At 39.3% G+C, this 12,041-nt stretch overlaps 1 protein-coding gene across 5 annotated transcripts in view; it reads left to right on the top strand.

The window, feature by feature from the left end:
* Positions 1–12,041, top strand: part of GRIA4 (glutamate ionotropic receptor AMPA type subunit 4) — a 225,698-nt gene that overhangs the window by 142,150 nt on the left and 71,507 nt on the right. For all 5 annotated transcript variants that reach the window (XM_064505079.1, XM_064505078.1, XM_064505080.1 and 2 more), the window contains exons 5-7: positions 6,612–6,665; positions 8,697–8,855; positions 10,647–10,814. In XM_064505079.1, coding sequence (XP_064361149.1) covers positions 6,612–6,665; positions 8,697–8,855; positions 10,647–10,814 — 381 coding nt within the window. The remainder of the gene's footprint in view (positions 1–6,611; positions 6,666–8,696; positions 8,856–10,646; positions 10,815–12,041) is intronic.

The raw sequence follows: 12,041 nt of genomic DNA, 5'->3' as shown, positions 1-12,041 counted from the left end.
TGGAGCAGCTGGGATTTCACATGCAATAATAGTTCCACGCTCTACAATAATACAAAAACATTTTGTCACTGCACCACACAACTGATGAAGTTTGGACTCAAGAAATAGGCTTTCTGTTATCAAAAGAACAGTGGAAACACTGGAAGACAAAGGATGAATACAAATGATTTGGAGGAATCTTAAAGTGACCTTCTTTTTACATCTTTCCCCTCCCTCCACACCTGTTTTTTCCCTAAAAGACTGCATACCCAACCTACTGTTGAGTAAGCATTTCTCAAGAATAGGCTTTGAATGCAAACAATTCCAGCAACAGAAGAAAGCAACCAGCTGTGCTCAGTCTAATGGTCTTGACACCATGCACTAATGGTCTTTGAGCCACCTTTCCAGATGGCTCCTCCCTGGAAAGCTGCCTTCCCCGTACAGCACTGGTAGCTGATAGTGTCGATGATTCGCTGCACTTGATGTCCCTTTCTCCTATGCTTGGCCACGTATGAGGACCTCCTTGCTAGTTCAGTGCCTTTGCTTTACAATGCAGAAAGAAATATGCCTGTTTGTAAGGAGCACACTACTTTGTTGCCTTCTTTAGCTTCCTCTCTGGCAGTTTTATGCTGTTAAAAGTCCACCCCTTCCCCAACAATGGTGCCTTTTTTTAAGCACTGGCCATTAAAATTAAGCTTGTTTCTCAATGGCTTTTTTATGGGTTTGTAAAAGATTTATCCTTGCTTTAGATATTGTATAAAATCTCATTTCAGTTGTGGTTTTTATCATCACCATTTCTGCCACAATATTTCAGATCAGGTCTCAATCTCTGTCTTTAAGAGTTCTCCACACTTTTTATATTGTGTTACACAGATCTCATTCTATTGTATGTGTTCTTTTTCTTAAGGCACCAGATTGTGACACAATACCAAAGAAGAAAACCTTTGTAAAAATCCCATTGGGAATGCACAGCTATCACCTTTTGAAGGGATTTAACTGAAAATAAGTCCTTTTCACTCCAGCTGTACTGACCCCTATCTTCTGGAAATCATAACAAGGGATATTTCATGCTATAGAAGTTTAGCATTCTTTTAAAATGAGTTATATGTAATATCCATTTCATAGTAGTAGGGAATATAGGTTGACCTGTGGCCTGATTCTCTGCTCAGTTGCCGATACAAGTCTGGGAATGGCTTCATCAAAGTTGGTGGGCTTGCCCCTTCTGGAAAAATATGAGAATCAAAGCAGACACTGGTAGCTCTTTTTCTGTTTGATATTAGAATAGTTTCTGAATTACCTGGGCCAAGCTATTGTCAGCTAATGTGAAGAACAGTATTGTGTGATACTAAAGTCAGAAAGTTGGGTTGTGTAAAAATCTAGGTTTGATTCAGATCTCACTAGTACTATTTTTACCACACTTTAAAGTCAGTGGCGTAATTATAGTTAGTTTTGATTAAAACTGGAATTGCTGAAATCAGACTTAACTGCAGTATGACAGACCGACAATTAAATTCTCAACTGTTCTGTGATTCTGTGAAAAACTCTCCGAATGTACTGTTTTATTTGATTTCCTTTTCATAAATGCATTTAGTAGTTTATTAATGGAGTACATACATTGGCTCTGAGTTTCGGTTCTCTGTTGCATTGATTCAGAATTCTGAGGAAATAGTGAATGTTCAATGTGGGGTAGGATTTCTCTTACGCATATTCATATGAATGAGGGAAGAAGACACAAAAACTGCAACAGAAATGTGAATGTTTTTACAATAGAGCCTAATACTGATTTTTTTAAACCTTTCTGCGGACTTATAGACACTCATGTACACAATAAGGATTAAAAAAAATGCTGCGTTAGGTTCTGGAACAGACTTCATGGCCTTTATGGCAGTTTGTTTGATCCTGTGCTGCTGCATTTACTGAAATGAAATATTAATAATAGTGTGAGTACTGGCTAATGTATTCAATGACTCTTTTTGTCTTTCCTCTTAACAATAATTTGGGGAGCAGATTGTGTTTTCTTGCTCATTCTTCGTCAGAATAGTGTAGTTTATTTAACAGTTTCTTTGGATCTACAAATAAGAGTATAAAAGAGCTCCAATCCTAGGTCCTAGCCACCTTAGTCATTGAATTAAGAGTTGTAAATCAATATACAAAAAACAGTGCACTGTCCTGCTCTCCACTACTCTCTTCCTTTCCCAAACAAGTCACAAATTCAGTTTACCTTTCCCAAGACTTTCTTCCCAAACGCTCCCTGAGGAGGCTGAGGTTATTTTAAACTCTCGCTGGGATGGAAGCCAGGTTTTATAGCCTTGTGTGGTGTTTAAGGAGAAGTCAGAACTGGAGTACAGAAAAAAAGAAAAATATTTTCAAGTTTTAAATGAAGTATTATATGAATGGGGAAAATTGGATCTGTGTCCCAGTCGGTCAGGTTGCTAGGGCTAATTTCTCTCTTCATGGGTGAAGAGCCAAACCTGGTCCTCCCCCTTCCTGGGCAAAGCCACCACGGGTAGCTGTGGCAGTGTCTCTGTCTCTTCAGTGTCTCCATTTTGAAATGAAGATGCTTCTTGCTGCTCTACTTGGTGCTGCATGCAGCTCTGCCATGTGCCCCATGGATGCTTGGGGCACGACTAAAAGAGCAGGTCTTCAGGCACGCAGAGTGCCTCCCCATTAGCATTTTAGTTTGTGTCAGGAAAGTGCTTTTGAAGCAAATCTTTTTGCTTTTGAAGCAGATTTGTGGCCATTTACTGTACTGTGCTTCACATCAAGGCCAAACTCAAAATATGTGAACTGTTTTTCTTTTGGATGATGCTAAACAGGAAGATGTGCCCCAGAAGCACACCTGAGGTTCTCCAGCTCCTGGTGAGAGTTAGTCCAGGGAACAGGCTAGAGCTAGGAGAAAGTAAAAACCCTGTGACATGCATGCGCTGGATACAAGCTCTTTAGCACCAGCACTTGCTGTACAAATCCTACCCTATTGGACTACACTACTTGCTAATGTAGACATTAGGTGATGCAACTCTTTGCCCTGTCTCTGGACCATGACTGAGCTTGGCCCTTTGGTTTTGAATTTAGGAGCACATAAGGAAGCATCTGGTGTTTTAGGGAGCCCCCAGACTTAAAGAACTTCTGTAGCAAAGGCTTCCTGGACCATTATCTTGTACTTTTTTACCAAAATCTCAGGCCTTCTTTTCCCTTTCAAAGTAGACACTCTGGATTTTTTGCCTCACCTCTGTTGCACTGTCACAGAGGAACAATATTCATCCCTCGCTCACCAGCACTCTGTCTGTTTAGTTTGTCATCCAGGGCAATGTCTGTTATTATGCATACTGTACAGTTGAGGCCTCATCTTGGTTATAGGCTGTAGTCTATGCTGTAGGATAAAGAAGGGAAACGTGACAGTTTGATTTCCAGACTAAGGAGCTGCCAGTAACTCCTTTCCTTGCTATGAGAGGCTCGAATTCTTTGCCTCTATTATCTCACTGTAGAAGCGCAGCATAAAGAAAGGTGTTTCCTCAGGGAGTAAGGATTCATATCCTATTTTATAGATCATAATCTGCACCTTTAAGTATGCAAGAGAGAAAAATGACTGTGTGTATATTTTGGATATGCAAATGTATGAGAGGTTCATGGGAAGATGCTTCACTAAAATGCTTTTTTTCTGAAATAGTAAGCAATTCCTGGTTTGCAAATAGTGTGTGATCAATTATCATAAACATTTTTAGATTCAAAATCAGAATTGCATTTAGTCTTAGTTGAAATACAAGCCATATAACATAATTACTCTTCTCTGTCCACATGATCAACATTGTTAGGGTGAAATTCATCTCAGTTAACATTAGGGATATAAAATGTAGGTGTCTAATTCAGAGCTAAGCAGCAGCAGCTTTTTTGCTAGCCAGTGGAGAAAAATAAGCACTTTCAGGGAATAAGCTGTCTGGTTTACTTTAGACATTTACTTTAGAATAAGATGAGTGCCTGCTCTTTCCACTGACTATAAAGGAAGTTCAGACAGCTAGGTCATACATAGATGTGCACTTTTGGTCTGATGAATGCCAACCACAGAGCCCAGTTTTGAGAGAGTACATTGAATAACTCAAATTTTGCATTTCAAAAATATTCTGTCTTGTTCAAATTAAATTTGGGAATTCTTTAAACATTTCTGCCACTGCACACATTTACTAGGAACAAGCACAGAAGCAAGTCTGGTTAATCATTAGCAGTATTTGCTCATTTTGATTGTTCAACAAGTACAAACATGCATCTGACCTACCTCAACAGTTGCAGGTTGAGCATGTGCTTGTTTTCTCTAACAAATATGCTGTAATGATCAGCTCAATTTGTGTTATGAAACCAAACCAGGGAACAGATCACTAAGGGTATTAATTGCCAAAGCTACCTCAACTCCAGTAAGCTCCAAGGGAGCTTCAGTGGTTTGCATCTGGCCTCAGACAGTTATCATGTCACTTATATTTTAAATCACATCAGTCCATTTCTACACCGACTATGATGCTGTAGTTATTTAAAATGGAAGTTTTTAATCTCTTATCAATTTCCCTATACTAGGGAGGCAAGCATATTTTCATTATCACATATTGCTGAAGGAGTAGAGATGTAAATGCATTATAGGTGTCATGGATCACATCTCCATTGAAGCCAACTGATTTGTCTCTCCTTGTGCCAGCTGGAATTTTTACTATTTTTATTCAATGTGAAATATGGTTTGACTACACTTTCCTCACATGTGTTCAGCTGCCAGTAGCAAAAGGTGTGATTTCTCCCACGTCCTCTCCAATAAAATGGTATTAATGATATTTTGTCACTGATCTTAAGGGGAGTCTGACTGGGTCCCAAATAAACAACTCATTTATATGAGAGACTGACAAGCTGGTCATGTATTTTTGTTTGTTGATTTGTTTGTTTGCTTTTGTAAATCAGATCGTTTTAGTTACAGACAAAAAAAAAACACTAGAGGTTGGTAAGGAAGATAGATAACACAGAATTTCTTATTCATTTTATTACTTTAAAATAGCAAAATTAAAACAGGATAAGACACTGATGCCAAATCCCTAGATTTTTCCCTTCCACTGTGCTATAGAAGCAGATTGATTTACTGGAACAGAAACAGAGTTGGGAATCAAGCATTTCCAAAACTCAATCCAGATTTAGATACTGGATCCTTGAGTGTTTTTTGTCAAAACATTTAGTCTTTCAGCAGCTTAGCTCTCATCTCCAAACTGTGATATCAATTATTGTCTGCTGCACAGGGACAAGGGGCTTCAAGGCTTTGTGAATGTTTGGTCTGGCTTTTGATCATGGAAAGGCTTCCATGGAGGCAAAAAGTTGCCAACACTTCAGGACGGGTCTAGAGCTAAGATTTTCTAAGCAGGAAAGGAGACAGATCTATAAATTTCCTGTTGATTATTGAGTAACCTGTGCTGCATGGGAGACTTATGCGTGCATCCTTTTTATGCATTTGAAGGACATCTGAATACTTTGAGGAGATGAGCAAGTGAGGAGGAAAAAACATATCTAGGCTGCAAGCAGATTTTTTTTTTTTTTTTTTATGAGTGAGTTGTAAACCCCTGAAAATAAGGGTTAAAAGGACCTTTTACTAATAGTAAATACAAGCTGCAGGCTGCAGATATTACTAGAACTTTCTTTACTAAAAGCAGCTTTCACTTTAAAATAAAACTATCAACACCACTTTCTGCAAGCAAAATATTCTCTCCTCGTTTTGGTTTTTCAACGTGTTAAATCTCCATCATAGGAACCATCCTTGAAATGGGAATAATATTGATATATCATGAGGGCTGACATAGAAGAGAATTTTTTGTCTAACCCCTGTTGTTGCTCCTGCTAAATCAGGACTGTAGCAGTTGCACATTATGAGCGTGCACCTGTGGCATCACTTGATGTTATATATGGTTTCTCGCTGTTGGTTAAATACTTGAGGCCAACTTGTGACCTCCTTTTCTGAATGAGCACAGAGGGGAAGCGGAGGAGCTAGAGGTCTCCTCCTCATCTCGCGTGTCCCGAGAAGCCGCCGCAGTTAGACAAGCAGGGCTTTTGCAGCAGGGCATCGTGAAACGGCTCCGCGCAGAGTCTGGCCCTCAGTTCTCACTCGGTCCTCGGCCGTGGCCGCTCCCAACGTCTGCAGCGTGTTCCTGAGGGCTGAATGGCACTCGCAGCACTCGACCTCCCCAAGGGCAGACAGCTTTGACCCCAAAAGGTGAAAACCCAGTTTGATTCCTAAATGCTGTGCTCATTTAAAATGGAAAGGTACAAAGCAGCAGGTAGGCTTTCTAGCTAATGTGCGGCCTCCTGCTTTCAATTTGTAGCCCATAGGTAGTTGCTATACTTGATAGAATAGTGTACTACAGTAACATTTGCAATCATATGGAAGGCACTCAGACCGCTGAACTGCCCGTTTGTTACTTTACTCGCTTTCATTTTAACTTTTTCCCATGATTACACACCCAGAAAATGATGGCTGCCTAACTGGAGGAATACTCTCAACACTGTATCACTGGTGTTATGTATTTCACAATTTATATCTATCTGATTGGTAAAATGCCTTTCTAGAGAAAACAATATTGTATTTTTCTTTTTTCTTTCCTATTTCTCTCCCACAGATTGTGAGCGTGGGAAAGCATGTTAAAGGATACCATTACATTGTTGCAAACTTGGTAAGACCCTTTCCTAGATTATACCCCTGCTCGGTAAGTGAAACACTCAGCTTTGCTTTGGGCTTTCAGCGCTTCACATAGCGTTCGCCATGGGTCGCTAATATGCAGATGAGCATAACGTATTGTCTATAGCACGTGAAAGAACTTGCTTTTGTTGTTACTGCCATCTATACAAGCAGGGCACAACATTACCCTCTTAAATTTTACCAAAATCAATGTAGCGTAAAGGACTACTAAGTGTATCTTGTGGCTGAATTAGATGCATTTACAGAACTACACTATCAATTTTGACTCATCTTTTTAATGTTACTAGCATAACAACTCTCAAAGTAACTTCTCTACATTCTGCAGGGAACATGCATTTTCCTGTAAGATAAGCCATTTCCAGTCAAATTATTAGTTCGGCATTTTCCCTCTAAGTTTAAACTGCACATTCACACAGATCATGTTCGGAAGAGGGCATACAAAGAGTAAATGCAAATTTTTATTTTTAAAATAATCCATTATTTAAGCCAAAATACCTGCCTGGCCAAGCACAGTGAATGTGGGACAGAGTCTAATGCATGTTTTTGATTGTTTTCCTTCTTTTAGCTCTCCCTCAAGGAATTTTAGTTGACATAAAATATTTTATTGTGCTCTGCTGTACTTGTACCTTAACTTAAGATCACTTCAGGTTATTTTTAAGACCTGAGGCTTTTAAAATGAGACAAGTCTGTTCTCCTAGGGCATTGCAAATTAGATTTTCAACATCCCAACTTTATAATTCCCTAAGTAACTTTTCCTGTGCAAAGTGGTTGCTGTAGAAACTGGTTGTTTCGGTGAACTGCTAGTGGGATATTAAGTGCAGCCAGTCACATCTGCATCAGCGGGGGCAGTTGCTGCTGTCTAGTGGATGTTCAGTAGTGTAAGAAGCATGGTTTCATGATGTGTTACCTTTCCTATTCGCTATTAGTCTCCTTTAGGACATGAATCTCTGTCCATACTATGTTTTGGGGGGTTGGTTTGGTTTGGTTTGGTTTTCCTGTGGCATTAGGTTAGTACTGCGGGTGGGGGGGGGGGGGGGGCGGGTTCTGACTTTTAAGTTGGGTGTGATAATACACTTCTGGTTGCACTGAAATGTCAGTCAGAGGGATTTAAGAAAATAAAAGTAAGATACCTCTGACATCATTAAATGTAGCAGATAGGAAAGGAGCAGAAAGATTCTTGTTTGCTTATTAGCTTGTTTTAGCAGTTTGGCATGATGCAGTTTCTGGAAGATCAGTTATGTCTCTAAAGGCAACTTTAATTAAAAGATTTGTCTTTATACTTGATGAATGGATTAGACATAGAAACTAATAAGTCAGGAAGTGTATATACTTTATCTTTTTCTTTCAGTGTTGGGGAACACTTGACTTTAAATGTAGAACAGATGTGAGGGCTACCATCAGGTTTTACAACAGTGTGATTCTGATGTTAGGGGGCTTTTTGCACTAACAGTTAAACCCTCGTGGGCTGTCTCTGCTTTCTAAAGTCTTTTATATGACCTCATCACTTGTATCTCAGATGCCTTCCTTCTGAACAATGAACCCTGGAATGAATGTATTTACACAACAGTGCTGTTCACTCTGCAAACCCACACAGAAACAGGCATGTAATGGGTCAAACACTAGCACAGTACTCATCAAAATCTGCCAGCTTAGATGGAAATTGGATTAAGGCTTTAATATTCTGCAAGTGCTTTTCAGTTGATTGTCCAAATGCATTTCTTCAAACCCTGTCTGACATTCCCAGCGATGCCATGTTTAACTGTGAAGACCGCCCCAACAATAATGTGGGAATTTTATTTCTCGGGGTTTTTTGTTTTGTTTTGTTTTGTTTTTACAACACAAGCTGAAATTATGAACAAAGTTTCAACATTCTTCTCTGGTTTTAAGTCATGGTTTCTGTTGGATCTCTGCTTCTGGCAGTTCTTTATGCTGACTTGCTGAACTAGAACAGGTTGGACCCACAGTGAGGTAAGAAGGCAAATGAAACCTTAAATTGATTTTCTAGGGATTCAAAGATATTTCTTTGGAGAGGTTTATGCACGGAGGAGCCAATGTGACTGGATTTCAGTTGGTAGATTTCAGTACCCCAATGGTTACTAAGCTGATGCAGCGCTGGAAGAAGCTGGACCAGAGAGAATATCCAGGATCTGAGACCCCACCAAAGGTATTTGTTGATTTGAAGCACTACCAAAGACACCTTGTTCACATGTTCTAATATCTGATTAACATTACTGAATACATGAATAAAGACTTTAATATTTAGAAAAAGGAGCAGACATTTGATCTTACTATTATTAGTAACTGATTATGCCCACCCTTATGTTTGTACAATAGAAACACAAACTGCAACACATTTCACTGATGTCCTTTAATGGCTCTTGCCACTTATTCTCAAACTCATCCCTTTACTGACAGGAATTAAAGGTCAAACACTTAACTGACAACTTAATTTCAGCCAATTTTGCATGAATTAGTCTAATTATCTAAATTCACTCAGAGTACAGAGCTTTCCAGACAGCTGGATTCTTCTGTATATGAGGTATAACTGCAATTATAAACACACTCTCCTTAAATTTTCATTTGGAATTTCTTCTGGAAATTCTATCCACCTCAAAACCTGATGTAGCAATTATTACTAGGCACGATCTTACAGTGAAATTACACCCCTATGTTCCTCTATCCTAATTCCTCATAACTGATAACAAAGTATTTCTGTCATCTGTAATTTTCTTGGGAGACAAATCACAGCATAGCTATAAGTATGACTTCATCAAAAACCTTTTGGTTCTATTATTATATGAACTAACACTTCTCAAACCCAGTTGAGACTGGACTTCTTTGTGCTGGGCACCGTCCAATGGTATGCAGTCAACCCTCAGCTGGCTGGGAAAGTGAGCTGTTGGCAAAGTCTACGAAAATATCAACACGGATAATATAAAACGTATCTACATTATTCCATGAATATTCAAGAAATAGATGTAATGAAGGAGAAAAAATGTGGATGCTGTAGGTTACGGAGTGCAGGGACTCCTTGCAGCAGGAACATGATTGTGTTGCCCCTTCTGAGGAAGCAACGTGATTAATCTGAATCACAGATAATTCAGCTATAGATAATCAAAAAAATACATAGTAAAGATAAACCATGTCCCAAAGAGCTTATACTATGCAGGACAAAGGACATGAAGGAAATTAGACTTCAACAAATGAACTGAGATTTTGGAAGTCACAGGGCATATCAATGTCAGCATTACGCATATAACCCACTTCTGTTGCAGTACTCTCATCAGAGGACCGTAATGAGAAAATCCCTCTTTGTTCCAAGCTAATATCTGCTAAATACTTGTTCTACCTATTTTATCTGGTATATTCTTTGCATAAAACAGTTAATGTAGTTAGTTTAGAAACACTGACTGTCTTACATGACCTCCCCAGCCTCCTTTATTCTTCAGGGCCCTGTAGCATTCGGATATCCAGACACAAGTTTTGCAAATGGGAAGAATATACCCTTGATCATTCGTAGCAGTTCCAATAGCCTGGATATCTGCTCATTACCAGTGCATTTATTCATGCTTATGAGCTTTCTCAATGAGCTCTTATTTCTTTCTTTTCTTCTGAGTAAGTTGGGTGGGTGGGGTTATTCCCTGACGGATAAGCCAACTGGAAGAGATGTTTGAGAATAGAATGTCTCCACTTTAAGTTGTTCTTTTGATGATTCTTTAGAGACAGATCTCTCTGTCCTTATGAAATACAGTCTTAAAGGTGGAACTACTGGAATGTACTGTCCACAATGTTGCATTCGTCCCTCAGACAAATTGCTTGTGACTTTGGGGAGAGTTTTTTTCTAAACGAAAGTGTAGCAACTGCTGCATAATGAATCAAACCAGAAATATCTGAGACAGCTGATTTTTCTAAAGACTTACCAACTCTAAAGTGATGTGTTTGTCCATCCATTTAGTATACATCTGCACTGACATATGACGGAGTTCTTGTGATGGCTGAAACTTTCCGTAATCTTCGAAGACAGAAAATTGATATTTCTCGGAGAGGAAATGCTGGTGATTGTCTTGCTAACCCAGCTGCCCCATGGGGTCAAGGGATTGATATGGAGAGGACATTAAAACAGGTAAGGGTAGGCTTTGTTCTAATGATCTTTATGAATATTAGATTCTATTTGTACTTTATATGATTTGGAAGAAATTACACTCAAGGGTAATGATAGGAAGGGGGAAAATTATTTTTCATTTGCTATCTGCAAACAAGTAGTGCTGTTCTGATTTTTCTGGTTTATAATTTGGAAGAAAGAAAGTGAGAAAACTACTACTATATGTACTTAGATAGTTTCTACTTCCTCCACTGAAATGTTTAGCTCATCTGTTGCTCTTGCATGTAATGTAGCTGTACAGATATTGTCATTTAGGTGTTTCTCCATAATATAACCTTTCAAATGTGCTTCTGTCATCTTGATTGAATGCAGATTTCTCCCGGAAATCACATAGGTGATTTACTTTTCTTTCAAAAGAAATAACACAGAGTCATTGTTCACTGATGTCAAGGTTTTCAATTCCTGATAGGTATGGGTGCCTAGAAAGTTCCAGATCTCTGTCAAGGTAATTTAGCCTTTCCTTTGAACGGGACAGGAAGAAAAAAAAAGTCCTGCAGTAAAATTTAAATCATCGCAAATGAGCAGGTTCTGCTCAGGAGAAACTGCTGAGGAGAAGTGATTGCTGACACTACTGGCAGCTCTGTGCCTAGAAGCCTAAATTTCAGTATTGGAGAAAAAATGGCAGAAATAGAAATGGACAAAGGAAAAGAATAAATGATTCAAATATCCTGCAGCTGCACAGATTGGTGACATGTATGAGAAGCAGGAGGTCAGGCTTCTCGACCTGGGCTGAGAGCACAGCCATTCGAGTCTGACCAAAGAGCCTGTCCCTATGCAATTAAAGCCAGCAGCAATATGACTGTGGCTTCTTTTGGGCCGAGGACCACAGCCTTGGTATCCTCCAGTGAAGCAGCAAAGAGCTGAATGAAAAAAGAGTTCTGTTCTCAGCTCAGGGCAAAAGCAATATTTTCAGCTCAAGTCCTGTTACCGCTGCATCTGCTTCGCCCACCCAGGGGCTGAGAATACTGCTGCCTTCACGGCAGGCTTAGAGGTAGTGAAAGATTGCCGCAGCCAATCTTATGGCTTTATGTCTGTCTGCCTTCACTTTAAGGATCTGGAAACACTCCTTTCAGGCCTCATGCAGGTCATCTATCTCCTATGATAGAGAATTGCTCTGCTGGAGCCAAGTTTATTGTCAAGTTTACCTTGATAAGCAGTATATATTCAATATATACTTCCTTAACCACT

This window comes from Dromaius novaehollandiae, chromosome 1 (assembly GCF_036370855.1).
Source record: "Dromaius novaehollandiae isolate bDroNov1 chromosome 1, bDroNov1.hap1, whole genome shotgun sequence".
Taxonomy (NCBI): domain Eukaryota; kingdom Metazoa; phylum Chordata; class Aves; order Casuariiformes; family Dromaiidae; genus Dromaius; species Dromaius novaehollandiae.
The sequence above is the reverse complement of the archived record's forward strand: the minus strand, read 5'-3'. Positions and strand labels throughout refer to the sequence as shown.